Source organism: Heteronotia binoei, chromosome 4 (assembly GCF_032191835.1).
Source record: "Heteronotia binoei isolate CCM8104 ecotype False Entrance Well chromosome 4, APGP_CSIRO_Hbin_v1, whole genome shotgun sequence".
In the NCBI taxonomy this organism is placed as follows: Eukaryota; Metazoa; Chordata; class Lepidosauria; order Squamata; family Gekkonidae; genus Heteronotia; species Heteronotia binoei.
In genome coordinates, this window is record NC_083226.1 from 22043920 (window position 1) to 22062216 (window position 18297).

At 48.6% G+C, this 18297-nt stretch overlaps 1 protein-coding gene across 8 annotated transcripts in view; it reads right to left on the bottom strand.

The window, feature by feature from the left end:
• Nucleotides 1-697: 697 nt before the first annotated feature.
• LOC132570362 (rap1 GTPase-activating protein 1-like) overlaps nucleotides 698-18297 on the bottom strand; it is an 81919-nt gene continuing 64319 nt past the window's right edge. For 3 of the 8 annotated variants that reach the window (XM_060236926.1, XM_060236921.1, XM_060236925.1), the window contains 6 exons: nucleotides 16651-16751; nucleotides 11586-11702; nucleotides 9737-9863; nucleotides 9104-9206; nucleotides 5437-5522; nucleotides 698-869 (listed from right to left, as the gene is read on the bottom strand). In XM_060236926.1, coding sequence (XP_060092909.1) covers nucleotides 726-869; nucleotides 5437-5522; nucleotides 9104-9206; nucleotides 9737-9863; nucleotides 11586-11702; nucleotides 16651-16751 — 678 coding nt within the window. In that variant the 3' untranslated portion in view covers nucleotides 698-725. Of the gene's footprint in view, nucleotides 992-5213; nucleotides 5284-5436; nucleotides 5523-9103; nucleotides 9207-9736; nucleotides 9864-11581; nucleotides 11703-16650; nucleotides 16752-18297 lie in introns of those variants that run through there. The other 5 variants (XM_060236923.1, XM_060236922.1, XM_060236924.1 and 2 more) reach the window with 5 other exon arrangements.

The following is an 18297-nucleotide window of genomic DNA, read 5'->3' on the forward strand; positions in this document are numbered from 1 at the left end:
GGAACTGGAATGAGCTGCTTCTTCCTGCTAGAATGGCCTTGGGTCAGTCATAGCTCTGGCAGAGGTTGTCCTTGAAAGGGCAGCTGCTGTGAGAGCCCTCTCCAGCCCCACCCACCTCACAGGGTGTCTGTTGTGGGGGAGGAAGGGAAAGGAGATTGTGAGCCGCTCTGAGACTCTTCGGAGTGAAGGGCGGGATATAAATCCAATATCATCTTCTTCTTCCTCAGCGATTCCAGCACTTGGCAAAACCGGAACAAAATAGACTTCACAACGGGTTGGTCACAGTTGTCTTTTTATTGCAAGCCCAAGATACCACAGACACAACAAGCATGGAGTTAAGGGGGGGGTGGGAAGGGGGTCACAGATTCACATTTACAGGTGGTCGTTTCTTCATGGCACAAAGACTCTGGAGAAGGGGTGGGGAGGTTGTATGGTGAAATCCCAAACAATGACCTGGGGAAACCCCCGTGCATGAGGAAATGGTTGCACACCCCTCCTGCCATCACACGCAAGGCAGTGCTCTTTCCCACAAGTGGTGCGTCAGATCGTTTGCGGATGTTACAGCCTTCCGAACCAGCTGGAAACCATGGCGTGGAATTCTGCCCTCTCAAGAATGGATTCCATCGTAGCTTTCCCGAGAAGGCCCTGTTTGACGGCAGAGGCCTACTGTTTTGGATTTGGGGTACTCAATCGAACAGGAGAGGCACTCCCTCCGTGGCCACTTCTCAGCTATGGCAGACGGGAGGCTCCCTCTTTTGACTGAAGTGGTATCCTGGCCTCCTGAGGATGCCAAAGAGGAATGATACAGATGGGTGAGGGAATGCCACAGTGGACGGTGTGGTGGGGGTCCTTGGTGCCCGTGGTGGCCACTGTCACGGAAGGAAGCAGAAGGGCCAGGTCAGGTGGTGTGTTTTTTTCTGGGGATTTGTCTCTCTCGCCTCTGACCTTCAGAGTGAGGAGTTGCCCAGAGGTCTCACTTTGGCAGCGAATCCTACAAATGCGGAAAAGAGAAACACCTAATTCCACTCATATGGTCAAAGAATCATTAGAAAAATCTTGGGAGAACTTTTTCCTGAGCTTTGTTCCATTCTTAACAATGAGAAGCAATCCCCTAAACCTTTTTGACCCCTGCAGGCACCTTTAGAATTCTCAGACGTGATGGCGGGTGCAATCAAAATGGTTGCCACTAGGGGTGTGCATTTGCCTAAATCTGAGCTGAAAAAAATATCCTTATAGGTATTTTCTAGATATTTTCAGATGGATATAAATTTGGCTCAATTTCAGGTATCCAAAATGGCCAAGACCCAAAAATCCCAAATAGATTCAGGATTTTCGGGACCTCCAGGCAGCTAAACTTAAAGGGCATTTAAAGGGATCATGCTTTCGGGGTGAACTTGCCGCTCCAATAATGTGTTTATAAGGACTGTGAACTTGCCGCTCCGATAATGTGTTTAAAAGGACTGTGAACCCTTTAAATGCCTTTGAAGTTCACTCACCACAAAGTCACATGGCTTGGAGAAGGCTTTTAAAGGGACAGTGATCCCTTTAAACACCTTTTTTCTCAAATGAAAAATGGGGCACCTTCTTTGGGGGCCCATAGAATTGGACCCCCTTTTGAAACTTGGGAGGAGGGGGGTTGAAGAGAGGCAGAGGTGCTTTATCACAGAGCCATTCTGCAATATCTATCAATTGACATCAAGCTAAGACTTCTTACCAAAGGCACAAGCTCATTCATGCTTTCTTCTCACCTCTTGTGCCTTTGGTAAATTGTAAGAATTTGTAAGAACTTTAGGAAGAACGTTTCTGCAAAAACGTGTTTCCTAAAGTCGACAGGCACGTCAAGGAGAAAAGTGGAGCCTTTACTTTAGGGGAAATGGACTTGCCACAACAATGAGGAGGACCATGAGTATATATTATCTGTTCTGAATGAAAGCTGCTACAAGAAATTTCCCTGCAACAGCATTTGAAACATTTCTGAAAGTTCTGAAAGAACTGGACAGAAATTTGCGTTGTGGAATCCACCCCTTTAGAAGGTTTTGTATTGTACATTAGGACTCTTTGAAAAAACATGAGACTTTTGAAATTATAATTCTTTATTGTTTGTATACACAGTGGTGTTTCCTTTTGTCGATTATAAACTGTGTTGCCACTTTTGTTTGTTACTTTTTCCTGAGGCAAGCAGAAACTGGTTTTCAAAGGATCTTGCTTGCCACGGGAAAGAGACGAGGCAAGTCACAGCCCCGCGGCAGTTTGTGCGAAATTGGACGGAAGTGCCGGGAGGGGGGTGGGGGAAGGGTTCCAACACCAGAACAAGCCCTAGTGAGAAATCCGTCAGAGATTCCTGTTCTGCATTTCAGTGCTGTAGAATGAGATAAGTCGGTTTTTATGGAGGGAAGAAAACTGTGATACAGATATAGCCAGGAGCCCTGGTTTGTTGTTGGTGGTGGTCAGGGCTTTTTTTGTAGTGAGAACTCATTTGCATATTAGGCCATGCCCCCTGATGCAGCCAATCCCCCTGGAGCTTACAATAGGCCCTGCAAGAAGAGCCCCGTAAGCTCTTGGTGGATTGGCTACATAAGAGGGGTGTGGCCTAATATGCAAAGGAGTTCCTGCTACAAAAAAAGCCCTGGCGGTGGTGGTTATTTTGTTGCCATTGTACAATGGGGGGTTTCATCACAAGAAAGCAGACTGTTGCTTGACCCACGTTTGGACAGTTTGGAAGAACGCAAACACGAGAGATCTGGCTATGCAAAGAAATCAACTTGGGTGAGCTTTACCGCGTCTGAACTCAGCTGCACGTGAAGGAACCCAATGAATTCCAAGAGGGGGAAGTATTTTGGGATTATCACAAGCAGACTGATCCTGCAAAGGGGCAGGTCATTTCCTGCAGTCTCCAGCTAGCTGCTAGGGCAGCAGCACTTTGTCAGGGGTGTCAAACATGCGGCCATCAGGCCCTCGGAGGGCTCCTATCAGGCCCCCGAGCAACTGGCTGTCATCTGCTTCCTTTCTCCCTGTCTCTTGCTTCCTTCTGCATCACAAGTTTGCTTTGCAAGGCTTGCTCAATTGCACAGGAGCTACAGAGCAAAGTCTCTATTTTCTCCATTGGCTGAGGCTCCTCCTTTGGGGAGGAAGGGGGGAACAGTGTTTGCTTTGCCAGGCTCTCTCAATTACACAGCACAGCTACTGAACCAAGCCTCTTTTCCTTCTATTGGCTGAGGCTTCTCCCCCTCCTGATCCCCTGGGGAAGGGAGGAAAGAGCCAAAGCTTCCTTGTCTTTTTTCTTGGATCCCAAGATGGTCTAATTTATGTCAGTTCTGGCCCTCAATAGATGAGTTCGACGCCCCTGTTTTATGTGATGCAGTGATCATCCAGCGCAGGGGTCCTCAACCTTTCCGAGCCCAGAGACACCTTGGTATCCTGCCATAACACGGTGGGCGCAGCCACAAAATGGCTGTCATAAACTGACTGCTGCAGGAGGAAGCTTCTGGTGCCGTGATAGCAGCTGCTGCCAAAGCACCACACTGGGGACCCCTGCTCAGGTTGATAATGTGGGATTCTCACTTTCTGCAAATGTGTGGAGCTGGCACTAGAGCCTGGCATGGGTTATGCTGCTGGGAAGGTTTGCCTGCTTCTGGGCAAAGATTTGAGCTGCTGCACTTGAGAGTTTGGAGGTGCCTTGAAGCGTTCTTGTCGTGTTCTGATATTAAAAGCACTAAGCTGGAAAAAGCGACAGTGAAACAAGGAATATCGAGTACCGTCCCGTCACGCAAAGGATTCACCGTGCATAGCTGCGCACTGAGAAGACTGGTGCATGAGGACTTCGAGTCTAATTTTGCACTGGGTTTCATCTTTACGATTTTGTCTCATCCTGGGGATTCCTAATTGTGATACTGCTGGAAATTGTGCTTTATTTGTCATATTCCGTTTGAGAAATTTAAATTTCTATTGGAGGTAAAAGTATGGGTTATTGTCTTTCATAATTTATTATAATTTCAGGCTGGTTTATAGGGCCCTAGCCAGGATTTCATGTTTGGTGCAGCTCACAGCAGGATTTGGTGCAGCTCACAGCAGGGGGGGCACCCGGTTTGGTGCCCCGGGCTCTTGGCACTGTAAACTCCCTTGAGTTCCACATGCTAAACATCTCCCCCGCCCCTTTGCTCTGCATGGTGTGATAGGAAAGGGGAGAGGAAAAAGCAAGAAAACCCAGCAGCAATGCTACTACTTGTTCAGAGTGGCAGTGAGCAAAGGGAACAGATTAGGGGCCCTCCAATGGAGGGGCATTACAGCTGGAAGGGGGGTTTGAAAGGATAGGCCTGGCTCCCCCTGGGACCCACTGTAGCTATGGGCCTGCTGGTTTATTTCAGAGCCTTTGGTTTCTAAGTCAGGCCCAAAATAGCGTATGAGATCAGGTGCTATTCAAAGGGCAGAAGCAGGAAGTCACCCAGAAAATGAGATCTAAAGTCATTGCCAAGACCAGACAGCTGCCGCCTCCGGTTCAAAATCTCCTATGGTTTGCGGGGACACCTTCCCACCCCAGTCTTAACGCCTGACCCTCCTAAGAAACTCTGCACACCCCACTAACGAGAGAGGCAGAAAGCAGCAGAGGCAAGACAGACAGACAGACAGACACGCACACAAACAAAACAGCCAATGAGCAGAAAGATGATTCAGCAAAATAAAGCCCTGGCAGCACCAGGTGACAGAAGAGGGAAATGGGGAACAGCTCTGTGGAGGAGATTGCTAGGACTGGGGCAGGGGGGAGGAGGAGTGAGTGGCTAACAGAGGCACATCTCAGTGGAGATGATGGCTTTCCATTAGGGCCAGGAGAGGCTGTCTGGTGGGAAGAAGTTCCAGTTTCTATGATGGGGGAATCAGTATATAGTATAATGTTGATGGGGGGGGGGTTCCATTTAGAAATATGGAGGAGCCCCCTTCCCTTCTGTCACCTTTTGCCTACATGTAGGGTTGCCAACCAGGGTTGGGAAATTCCTGGAGATTTGGAGGTGGCGGGTAGGGTTTGGTAAGGAAGGGACCTCGACAGAACAGAATACCACAGTCTACCCTCTGGACAAATAGCTTCTTCCAGGGACTGATCTGTGACGTCTGGAGATCAGTTGTCATTCTGGGAAACATCCAAGCCCCACCTGGAGGTTGGCAACCCTACCTACATGCCCCTCTTCCTGGGGCACCAGGCTGGCTAGGGTGTGGATTACCTGTGCATTACCCAGCATGCACTGAGACACCCCTCCAGCGATGACATCACACACAGCACAAAATGGAGGCCTGTGAAATAAGGAAGTGGCAGTTTCTTTTAAAACTCTTCCCCTCGCCCACCCCCCCCCTCCACGTTTACTTCCTGGATCTGCTGAACCCACAGTTCACCCCCTCTGCCTTCCTAGTATTATGGGGAGGGGGGAGAGAGAAATCGCCACCTACTGGACTGTAACGCTGAGCGTCCACTTTGCCACTTTTCCCCTTCTCCGTGGATCCGGCAGTGCTGGCAGGAGGGAGCAGGCGAGTGACTGAAAGAAACAAAAGTGTGAATGGGCGGAAGAGAGAAATCCAGTCATTTCTGGTGTAGTAGGGTTACCATTCTCCTTCAGTTTGGCTTCTCCCAGCACTAACAGATGCCTGCTTAGCTTCCAGTGTTCCAAGGTTCCCAACATAAACAGGGAAGCTACAGTGTCACAGCACCCAGTGTTTGTAAGCTGTTTGCAACTTATACTTTTTGGGGGAGGTGATGGTGGCTACAAGCATAGCCAGCCTAAGGGGGGACTGGGTAAACATATGGAGCAGAGGTCCATCAGTGGCTATTAGCCATGGTAAATTGTTGGGACTCTGTCTAGGGCACTGATGCTCTGTATTCTTGGTGCTTGGGGGGGACAACAGTGGGAGGGCTTCTAGTGTCCTGGCCCCACTGATAGACATCCTGATGGTGCCTGTGTTTTTTTGGCCACTGTGTGACACAGAATGTTGGACTGGATGGGCCATTGGCCTGATCCAACATGGCTTCTCTTATGTTCTTATGTGGCACAGAGTGTTGGATTGGATGGGCCATTGGTCTGATCCAACATGGCTTCTCTTATGTTCTTATGTGGCACAGAGTGTTGGATTGGATGGGCCATTGGCCTGACCCAACATGGCTTCTCTTATGTTCTTATGTGACACAGAGTGTTGGATTGGATGGGCCATTGGCCTGATCCAACATGGCTTCTCTTATGTTCTTATGTGACACAGAGTGTTGGATTGGATGGGCCATTGGCCTGATCCAACATGGCTTCTCTTATGTTCTTATGTGGCACAGAGTGTTGGATTGGATGGGCCATTGGCCTGACCCAACAAGGCTTCTCTTATGTTCTTATGTGACACAGAGTGTTGGGTTGGATGGGCCATTGGCCTGATCCAACATGGCTTCTCTTATGTTCTTATATGGCACAGAGTGTTGGATTGGATGGGCCATTGGCCTGATCCAACATGGCTTCTCTTATGTTCTTATGTGACACAGAGTGTTGGATTGGATGGGCCATTGGCCTGATCCAACATTGGCTTCTCTTATGTTCTTATGTGACACAGAGTGTTGGATTGGATGGGCCATTGGCCTGATCCAACATGGCTTCTCTTATGTTCTTATGTGACACAGAGTGTTGGATTGGATGGGCCATTGGCCTGATCCAACATGGCTTCTCTTATGTTCTTATGTGACACAGAGTGTTGGATTGGATGGGCCACTGGCCTGATCCAACATGGCTTCTCTTATGTTCTTATGCCACTGGGGTTGGTCTATCACACAGGGGCAGTGATGCTCTGTATTCTTGGTGCTTGGGGGGGGCAACAGTGGGAGGGCTTCTAGTGTCCTGGCTCCACTGATAGACATCCTGATGGTGCCTGTTTTTTTTTGGCCACTGTGTGACACAGAATGTTGGATTGGATGGGCCATTGGCCTGATCCAACATGGCTTCTCTTATGTCTTATGAGGATACTGTTTCAAAGTTCAGCAAGTTCAGACCCAATTCCTGGCTTCTTGCCCTGACTTCTTGCCCTGGCAAGTCAGATCTCAGAAGCTAAGCAGAGCTAACCCTGTCAAGCACTTGGAAGGGAGACCTCCAACGAATACCAGGGCCGGGACACAAAAGTAGGAAATAGCAAGCCACCTCTCTGAAAACATCCTAGCCTCACTAGGGGTTGCCAGAAACCACCATGACTTTCAGGCATGCAAACACACACGCACACACACCATACTTTTTTTTTTTAAAGGAATGCAGCTTCTCTAGGAAACATCCCTGTCCATGTGCACAAGTAAGTGACTTGTGTTTTGAACCATTAAGCAGGCCTTGAATTCAGCAGGAACTCAAAGGAGCGCAGCTCCTGAACCTTTCTGATGGTTCCCCCTCTTCCTCCCCACCTACCTTGTCTATTGAATAGTAGGTGCAGCTGCATAACAATCCCCGGATGAGCTCCACCACCTATTTTCTACAAAATGACCCCCTGCCATTAAGTATATAATGTTCATCAAAGGGTGTTAATCAAAGTTAGAGCACACAAACACCCACTTTGCTTTGCTAAGAGCAGCTGTGGTGGTTAAGAGTGTCGAACTAGTATCCAGGAGACCCAGGTTTGAATTCCCCCGCCTGTTGTGGAAGCTTGCCGGGTTACCTTGGGCCAGTCTCATTCTCTCAGCTTTACCTATATTACAGGGCTGTTGTGAAGATAAAATGGTGGAAAGGAGTCCCCCCCTCAGGAAACAAAGTGGGGTATAAATTAAGTAAAATTAATTGATTAACTTATTTCACTGACACCCCACCTGCCTCCTAAACAGGACCCAAAGCAGTTGACATGCTTCTCTTCTGGTTTATCCTCACAACAACCCTGTGAGGTAGGTTAGGCTGGGAGCTTGTGTCTGGCCCAAGGTCACCCAATGAACTGCCATGGCACAAGCAAGGATTCAAATCCAGGTCTCCAATACTCTAACCCCTACCTCGTGCTGGCTCTTGGGTTTACGTTATGTTAAAATGCAGTATAAGGAGGTCTCCGATACTCTAACCCCTACCAGGTCTCCGGGTCTTTGATACTCTAACCCCTACCTCGTGCTGGCTCTTGGGTTTACGTTATGTTAAAATGCAGTATAAGGAGGTCTCCGATACTCTAACCCCTACCAGGTCTCCGGGTCTTTGATACTCTAACCCCTACCTCGTGCTGGCTCTTGGGTTTACGTTATGTTAAAATGCAGTATAAGGAGGTCTCCGATACTCTAACCCCTACCAGGTCTCCGGGTCTTTGATACTCTAACCCCTACCTCGTGCTGGCTCTTGAATTTACGTTATGTTAAAATGCAGTATAAGGAGGTCTCCGATACTCTAACCCCTACCAGGTCTCCGGGTCTTTGATACTCTAACCCCTACCTTGTGCTGGCTCTTGGGTTTACGTTATGTTAAAACGCAGTATAAGGAGGTCTCCGATACTCTAACCCCTACCAGGTCTCCGGGTCTTTGATACTCTAACCCCTACCTCGTGCTGGCTCTTGGGTTTACGTTATGTTAAAACGCAGTATAAGGAGGTCTCCGATACTCTAACCCCTACCAGGTCTCCGGGTCTTTGATACTCTAACCCCTACCTCGTGCTGGCTCTTGGGTTTACGTTATGTTAAAATGCAGTATAAGGAGGTCTCCGATACTCTAACCCCTACCAGGTCTCCGGGTCTTTGATACTCTAACCCCTACCTCGTGCTGGCTCTTGGGTTTACGTTATGTTAAAATGCAGTATAAGGAGGTCTCCGATACTCTAACCCCTACCAGGTCTCCGGGTCTTTGATACTCTAACTCCTACCTCATGCTGGCTCTTGGGTTTACGTTACGTTAAAACACAGTAAAGGCAAGGCTTTTTTTGAGCAGGAATGCACAGGAGCACAATTCTGGCTGGCTTGGTGTCAGGGGTGTGGCCTAATATGCAAATGAGTCCCTGCTGGGCTTTTTTTCCCCTTTTCAAAAAGCCCTGAATATAAAACAAGGCTAATGAAATAAATGAGTTAAAATAGATATAGAAATCTACAATGGTATGTAATCCAGGCAACCTGTGCAATACCTTCAGACGCTTGTACCCTCTGTACCTGGGGAACTGGTGCTGCTGGGTGTACAGGCAGACTCCTCTGTCCACGGGCTCTGAACCATCGAGTCGTGCTTATGGGGGCCTTCAAGGGAACACATCAGCTCCTGCACCAGAGACATGGAAAAGAGCAAAGTATAAGGCGGTGTCAGATCTCAGGCTGCAAATTTGGTGACTCTACCTCAAAAAAAAAAAAAAAACCCAGATAAAAGAAAGGGTGATTAACACATGGAATTCACTGCCACAGGAGGTGGTGGTGGCTTCAAGCACAGACAGCTTCAAGAGGGGATTGGATCAAGATTTGGAGCAGAGATCCATCAGTGGCTGTTAGCCACAGTATATAACGGTACTCTGTCTGAGGCAGTGATGCTCTGTATTCTTGGTTCTGGGGAGAAGGGGGGCAGTGGGAGGGCTTCTAGTGTCCTGGCCCCTCTGATGGACCCTCTGATGGCACCTGGGTGTTTTTTGGCCACTGTGTGACACAGAGTGTTGGACTAAATGGGCCACTAGCCTGATCCAACATGGCTTCTCTTATGTTCTTATGCCACATCCGCTCAGCCAGAACAGGAAGATACTTAAGTGAAAGGGTCTTTGAGAAGCACTCTTCCCCCACCCCCTGCCACTGCCCCGCACTGACCGCCTCATTCTCCTCCTCCTCCGACGTTTCATTCTCTCTCACTCCACTACAGCAGCTGCTCACGTTGGACGAGGAACGGGAGAGGGGATGCATTGCGCTGTATCCCGACATCTGGCCAGGGAGGACCCTGGTGAAGGAACAAAAGCCCCCAATCAGCTACTGTGATCCTGAAGGTCGTTGAGGTTCCTCCGTCATGAACTTTCCATTTGGCATCCCCTTGGGCCAAAGTCACACATGCCAACCTCAGGGTGGGACCACCTAGGGATCCCCTGGAACTACAGTGCCTCACCAGATGACACGGATCGGTTCCCCTGGATTAAATGGATGCTTTGGAGGGTGGGCTCTGTGGACTTTTGTACCCCACTGAGGTCCCTGCCCTCCCCAGGCTCCAGCCCCCATATCTTCAGGAGTCTCCCAACCCGGATCTGGCAACCCTACCCTCTACCCCAGTCCTTCACCATGGATCCGGGCAACCTAGAAATCCTAGTTGCGCTATACTGCAGAAGTCTCAAAGCCTAGCCAGTTATTTATTTTTTTACATATGGGAGAGTAACACAGAGGAAACATAATAATATAAAATACACAACCCAGTTGAGACGATGAGGATGCAGACTGATCGGGCAATTCCCCTAAATACTAATATCTACATTTTCAGTCCATTCAATCGCAGCTGTGGGGAGAGTTCAAAGCACTCTATTGCATCTCCCTGGAAAGCACGACGCTCACATTCCTGTGACCAGGGCTTTTTTTTTGTAGCAGGAACTCCTTTGCACATGAGGCCACACACCCCTGATGTAGCCAATCCTCCCAAGTGCTTACGGTTGGCCCTGCAAGAAGAACCCTGTAAGCTCTTGGAGGATTGGCTATATCAGGGGTGTGTGGCCTAATGTGCAAAGGAGTTCCTGCTACAAAAAAAAACCCTGCCTGTGACAGATGGAAAACAGTTTGGGCAGGCTGCCCCCCAAATGCATTTGGGTCCTGGCATTTTGCCCCATTTAAACAACAGGTCTGCACAACTGCCAAGGCCTATTCATATCCTATTAGCCGTAAAGTCTTCCATACTTTACGTGGCAAGCCAAATCCTGCGGGCCTCTCGTTGGTGTATATCCGGTTATGGATATTGGGTGGAGCTGACTGCATCCATGCTTGCATCTTAAGTCTGGTGTCAGAGTGCGAACAGAACCCCTCTACATATTAAAACAGAGTAAGGATGGCAGACAGAGAATCTATGCTGAATTGAAGCCTTCTCCAGCCTTCACCTGGCAGTCATCTCTTTTTCTGAGGCTGTGGCTCAACAGTAGAGCCTCTACTCCATACGCAGGAGGTTCCAGGTTCAATCCCCAGCAGCTCCAGTTTAAAAGGGGAGGGCAGGTAGTAAGTGGTGTGAAAGACCCTGGAAGGCCTGAGACTCTGGAACAGCTGTGGCTCAATGGCAGAGCAATTGCTTGGCATGCTGAGGAAGTCCCAGGTTCAATCCCTGGCATCTCCAGTTGAAAAGAACCAGGCAGTAGGTGATGTCTGGCTGTTCCTCTGAGTAGACAATATGATGGACCAATGGTCTGAATCAATGGAAGCAGGGCTACTTTTTGTAGAATGAACTGCTTTGCATATTAGGCCACAAACCCTTGATGCAGCCAATCCTCCTGGAGCTTACAGCAGGCCCTGTACTAAGAGCCCTGTAAGCTCTTGCAGGATTGGCTAGGGGGGGTGGCCTAATATGCAAAGGAGTACCTGCTACAAAAAAAAAGCCCCGAGTAGAAGGCAGCTTCGTGTGTGTGTGTTGTGCTGGTCAGAGTACACAAGACTGACCTTCGTAGGGTCAGTCTCAGCAGATGTGTTCTCCACTCACTTGCTCTTCCTGTTTGGGAATTCTGGAGAACTGGGGCTGGAGGAACCGTCAGACTTGAGATCACAGAAGGGTCCTGGACTCTCCGGTACTTTCTGTATCCTCTCCGCCACATCTTTGCTGAAGAGGGGGGAAAAAAGAAAAGGTTTTCGACACAACAGACCACAAAGTCGAAAGTTCCCTGCGAGACTAAGAACTGGACTGCACGCCATCGTTCCTTCCACGGCTCACTTTGTAGCAGGAGCTCCTTTGCATATTAGGCCACACACCCCTGATGTAGCCAATCCTCCAAGAGCTTCCAGGGCTCTTCTTCCAGGGCCTACTGTAAGCTCTTGGAGGATTGGCTACATCAGGGGTGTGTGGACTAATATGCAAAGGAGCTCCTGCTACAAAGTGAGCTCGGTCCCCTGTTTAGTTTGGCAGTGCTGGAAACTGCCATCAAGTTGCAGCAGACTTGGACAACCCCTTCGGGTTTTCAAGGCCAGAGATTTCAGGGGTGGGCTGCCATTGCCTGCTTTCTGCATCGTGATCCTGGACTTGGTGATCTCCCATCCAAATACTGACCGGAGCCAAGCCTGCTTAGCTTCTGAGATCTGACAAGATCAGGCTGGCCTGAGCCATCATATATCCCAAGCCATACCAATTTTATTGTAGCATCAGTGGCTATTAGCCACAGGGTATTGATGCAACCCTCTGTCTGGGGCAGTGATACTCTGTATTCTTGGTGCGAGGGGCAAGGGGACTGTGGGAGGACTTCTAGTGCCCTGGCCCCACTGATGGACCTCCTAATGGCACCTGTTTTTTTGGCCACTGTATGCCACAGAGTGTTGGACTGGATGGGCCACTGGCCTGATCCAACGTGGCTTCTCTTATTTTCTTACATTTTGCATTGAAGCCGGAGAGGAGCGTATGCACTCCGTCATTTAGGACCATAAATGTTGACTTCGAGAACCTTCTCGCACACCTTCCCCCGTTCCACAAATGCACATTCATATAGGATGCAGGTTTGAGAAGTTTAAGGGAATATCAGATTGAACCATAAAAACACTAACCCTCGTGGCTGTCACCTTAAAACTGAACCTGCTCGTCTTGAAGAACGGAGTAGCTGTAACTCTGGTTTCAGACTTGATTGGCAGTGTAGAACAGGGGTCCCCCAACGTGGTTTTGTGGGCACCACGGGGCCTGATGGTGCCTTTTCCTTATTCCTGCCCCGACCTGGATAGCCCACGCTATCCCAATGTCGTCAGATCCCAGAAGCTAAGCAGGGTCAACCCACGCTAGTATTTTGATGGCTGTCCTCCAAGGAAGTCCAGGATTGCTACGCAGAGGCAGACAAGGGCAAACCACTTCTGAAATGTCTCTTGCCTTAAAAACAAGCCTAGCTCGCCATCTAGTGGTACACGATGCTAAAAGAGCTAGAACCTCCAGCCACCAGTCTTTAAGATCTCCTGGCTATGCTCTCCATGCTGCCTTACAACGATAATTATTTGTTCCTGACAAATGTTTTTAGAAAGTGGGCGGGGCCATATGGGGCTATTGCCCAGCAGGGCATTTGATTGGTCACTGAAGACCTGATTGGCTGCGCAGATGTTTTGAAACTTTTGCTTTGATAACAACCGCCACCCCAGCACAAAGATCTTCCCCATAGGCAGGGCTTTTTTGGAGCAGGGACACACAGGAATGCAGTTCTGTCTAGCTTGATGTCAGAGGGTGCAGCCTAATAAGCAAGTAAGTTCCTGCTGGACTTTTTTAAACAAAAAAAGCCCGATGTGAAACGACGGTGATGTCAGGGGGTGTGGCCTATTGTGCAAATGCGCTCCTGCTGGGCTTTCTTAAAAAAAAAAAGCCCTGCCCATATGACTGAAGGTAAGCTGAAGGGGTGAGGTGGGAGAAGCCAGAATAAGGTAGTTTGGAACAGAGGAGTGACAGGAGGCAATTGTTTTTGCCCCCCATTCCAATCAATGGACTTAGAGAAGAGTAGCCCTGAATAAGCTTGTTTCAGGAGGGCTGCGGCAGAAAAGCCAGATCCGAACCCAGAAGCACCTTAGACACCAACGGGGCTTTTTTCGATAGCAGGAACTCCTTTGCATATTAGGCCACACCCACCTGATGTAGCCAATCCTCCTGTAGCTTACAGTAGGCCTTGTACTAAGAGCCTTGTAAGCTCCAAGAGGATTGGCTACCTCAGGGGTGTGTGGCCTAATATGCAAAGGAGTTTCTGCTACAAAAAAAAAAAAAGCCCTGGAGACCAACAAGATTTCCAGAGTATAAACTTCTGAGAGATGAGCCTCGAAAGTTGATACCCCCCAAAAAAAAAAAATCTTGTGGGCCTCTAAGATGCTATCAGCCTCAGATCTCTGGCTTTTCCTAGTCGGACTGCCCTAGAAATTGCAGAAATATGTTTTCCAAACTGCTGTTTTCAGGAGCTCAGTGGGACATAAATATTTTAACTGATAGATACAGAATTCAATAAATGTGCATTGGAGTGATAGGATGGGGGTAGGATCAGGGCCCACCCTAGACTGTCTGGCACCCAAGGCAATGCTAACCTCTGGCGACCCCACCCCCCGGTGATAACATCACCGAGTCACATGGGGGGGGGTGCCCAATTTGTTGACCCCAGAAGGCTGGCACCCTAAGCAATCACCTAGTTTTCCTAGTGGCAGAGTCAGCCCTGGGTAGGATCCACCCCACTATCTAATGGTTGGAAAGCCTCTACGTGTCTCTGCCTTGGTGCATCCACAAAGGTCTCTTGGGATCACAGCTGCACTCTTCAGACAAAAGCCAGGGCTGTAAGTGTCTTTCTTTTGCTATACCCAGATCCATGGTTTTGTACACCAGAGAGAGAGGGAGGGAGGGAGAATCCCAAACGTCCCCTTAATCCGTGTCCTTCTGCAGTTTTTGCTCCTGAGAAACTAGTAAAGCATTTACAAGAAAACGTACTCAAAGGGGTACCAGGAAGAAAAAGAGAAAAAAAGAAAGAGAAGCTAAATGGCCATGGCAACATATTAGACATTGTATAAACCTGGTGATCCCTGTTTGATTAGCTGCAAGAAAGGAAAGGATCATAATTCCATGCGGCCCTGTTATTTCTAAGGGCTACAAATACCCTGTTGTCTACTTTGGTCCTCTTTTCTATCATTAAGACTCCAGACAGCATGAAAAACCTAGGCTCTTATATGGCACTCCTTGCAATAGAGGTTTGCTTCCCAACGGTGGTACTCAAGGGGTATTTCTGCCTACCAAGTATGCTTCTCCCGCCATTATCCCTGTTTACACTTAGCAAAACTGGTTTGGCCAACAGCAAGACAAAAGAAACGGACACAGTTACTCATGGGAAGGATGTCCGCTCTTGCACCAACTGAAACCTCTCTTACAAGCTATTTGTCCATCTTCAGCTCCAAGTAGGTGGTTGTCCCCTTCCCTCTCAGCCTGTCGCCCCAATGAATCTCTTCCCAGATCTCTATTCAGATTCCTGTCTTCTCGTGGACTGCTCCGGGCACCTTTTATTCAGTTTCACCTAAGCCTGCTTTCCCCGGTCTCCAACATTTTCTGTTGGCCCCCATGTTGGGGACAAGATCACACAGCTTTGCCCCCTTTCTGAAGTCACTATCTTGGCTTCCCTTCACTTTTACCATACGAAGAGCAGGCCAAGTCCAAGGAATCTTTACACAAAAACGCAGGGCTTCTTTTTTGTAGCAGGAACTCCTTTGCATATTAGGCCACACACCCCTGATGTAGCCAATCCTTCAAGAGCTTACAGGGCTCTTCGTACAGGGCCTACTCTAAGCTCCAGGAGGATTGGCTACGTCAGGGGGCGTGGCCTAATATGCAAAGGAACTCCTGCTAGAATTCCATCCGTAAGCCACACACCCCTGATGTAGCCAATCCTCCAAGAGCTTACAGGGAACTTATTATAGGGCTTACTGTAAGCTCCAGGAGGACTGGCTATGTCAGGGGTGTGTGGCCTAATATGCAAAGGAGTTCCTGCTACAAAAAGCCCTGCAAAAATGGAAAACAGAAGAAGCTATATAAAAAATGACAAGCAAAGGTTTTTAACCATTGATTTTGGAGCTATAAAGGCCAAACAAGATGTGACAGCGTCCTTGCGGCCGCCACAAGCTTGCCACTGTGTTAAAGTCGGGTTTTCTGTGCATGAATGCAGTTCTAGTTGGCTTGGCATTGGGGGGGGCGTGGCCTAATATGCAAATGACTCCCAGCTGAGCTTTTTCTACAAAAAACGCCCTGGTTAAAGTCATTTCAAAACACTGCTGACTGGACCTGTGTAGACTAAGTCACTCTTGGTCCTCCCCCCTTCAGCGCACCTTATGAAGTGTCAAAATAGCTGCACACACAGCCCCCCCCCCCCCAGCTCTTTTGGCACTTGAAAAGGTGCTTGGGGAGGGAATGAGAGTGCTGAACTGTTGGCCCAGTCAATACTGGCTTTTCACAGCATTTCAAAATGGATTTTAAATGGGGGTATCCTAACGATGGCCACGAGGACACCAGTGTGTCTAGTTTAGCCCTAAAACTGCCCTTAACATCTCCTTCATAGCACTCAAACATGATGGATTTCTTAGCAAAATACCCCTGTGGGAGGAGACACCATGATCAACATTCTGTATCGTATCTGCAACATTTTAAAAAAAAAAACAGAGGCTCCTGAAAAAGGCACCCAGAGAGACCCAACCAGTGTTCCCTCTAAGCAGAGTTAGCGTGAGTTTTTTAGCCTCCAGCTCACACATTTTTGTCTCCGCTCAGGAAGGATGGCCCCAGAGCTAGCTAATTTATGAAGCAGCCAAAACGCTCACTCACAATTTTAACGCCAGCAGTTCACAAAGTAGAATATTTGCTCGTAAAGCGCCACAGCTTAGAGAGAGCGTTGGGCCCAACAGCGCTTTACCTTAGAGACTATAAAAATGATGAAAATACACAACACAAAAATGTGGCTTTATTTCAAGCGCTGCAGCTATCATCACCCATAGTTTCTCATTCTAACAGCGCCTGCCTACAGTTAAATTCCTGCCTCTCCAATTCTAGCCCTGAGCATCTCCCACAAGGTGCGTACCTCTTTTCCTCTTGGATGTTCTCAATGCCAATGGCACTACTGCGACGCCCGTTGAAACGGCCTCGGTTGCGTGATGGGCTTCTCCCAGGTAGAGCAAAAGACTAGAGGGGGAGGAAAGGATAGTAGGGAAAAAGAGAGAAGGAGAAAGAGGAGGGGAAAGGTACAGAAGGCGGGAACTGGAAAAGGCAGGGCAGGGGGACACAGTGGGGCGTGGTCCCTGCCCTCATATCATCACCCAGTAGTAAAAGATCTAGCCCATCTAGTGTTCCCATAGAGGAGAATGTGGGAAAGTGTCCAAGTTGGGTGTTCAGGGGATGAACCAAGAGAGGAAAGCGGAAGAAACATGGCAACCCAGGAGGCAGACAGAGATGGAAAAGATCAGCAGGCAGAAATTCATAGGGAGGTATAAGGAACTATCAGTGGTACAGAGACAAAATATAGACTTGGAAGAGAGAAAGAGAGGGAGAAGACACAGGAAAGAACTGCAGAGCCCCAGCAGGAAAAATAGACTTTGTGGTCTATTTTTCTAGGAGGAAAAATAGACATTCCAGTCAGAAAAAAACAGGAGGAAAAATAGACATCCCAGCAGGAAAAAACAGACATACATTTCCCCACAGGAAAAGACAGATATTCTGGTAAGCATACAGTCGCTGCTGAAAATGGCAGCCACATGCCTTTTTGCACCTCTGCCTTTGTAATAGCTTGAGGTAGGCTTCCCTGCTCCACTTATGTGCAGCCAGTGATGAAGAGCAGGGAAACACTCTTACAGGAGGCAGGAAGCTCTTCTAGGTGGGGCTTTTTGTTGTAGCAGGAACTCCTTTGCATATAAGGCCACACACCCCTGACGTAGCCAATCATCCTGGAGCTTACAGTGGACCCTGTACTAAGAACCCTGTAAGCTCCTGGAGGATTGGCTACATCAGGGGTGTGTGGCCTAAGATTCAAAGAAGTTCCTGCTACAAAAAAAGCCCCACCTAGAAGAGCTTCCCACCTGCTGTAAGAGCGAGTGTTTCCGTGCAAAGATATATAGAGAGAGATGCAGAGGACTCCTTTTCACAGCAGCCCATACCAATTTGTCACTTCTCCTATCATTGCCCCTCCTGCAGGTGCTATCCCCTTTCCCTGCAGCACTGCCCCCAGAGACCCTTTCTTGGGAATGGGCATCTAACCAGCAGCATACAGGACATGGAGTTTCCCCCCTGCATTTCTGCAGCCTTTATAGACTCTGGAAAAGATCATTGGGGAAATTGCTGTGCTGGTCAGGAGGCTGGAGTGAAATCTTTCTCCCCCGCCCTCTGCTGGATAGCCCAGGTTAGCCCGATCTCAGAAGCTAAGCAGGGTCAGTCCTGGATAGTATTTGGAATGGTGACCTCCAAGGAATATCAGCGGTGTGATGCAGAGGCAGGCAATGGCAAGCCACCTCTGAAATGTCTCTTGCCTTAAAAACCAGTCTAGCTCACCACCTAGTGGTACATAATGCTAAAAGAGAGCTAGACTAGCTGCCAGACAATCTTAAGATCTTCTGGCTATACTGCACACAATGCCACACAATAATTAATTAACAGCTCTGCTGGGGATGCATATTTCAACCTTTTGTTCCTCCTCACTCCAGCCCACTGATCCACATAGCTAATCCTCCACACAGAT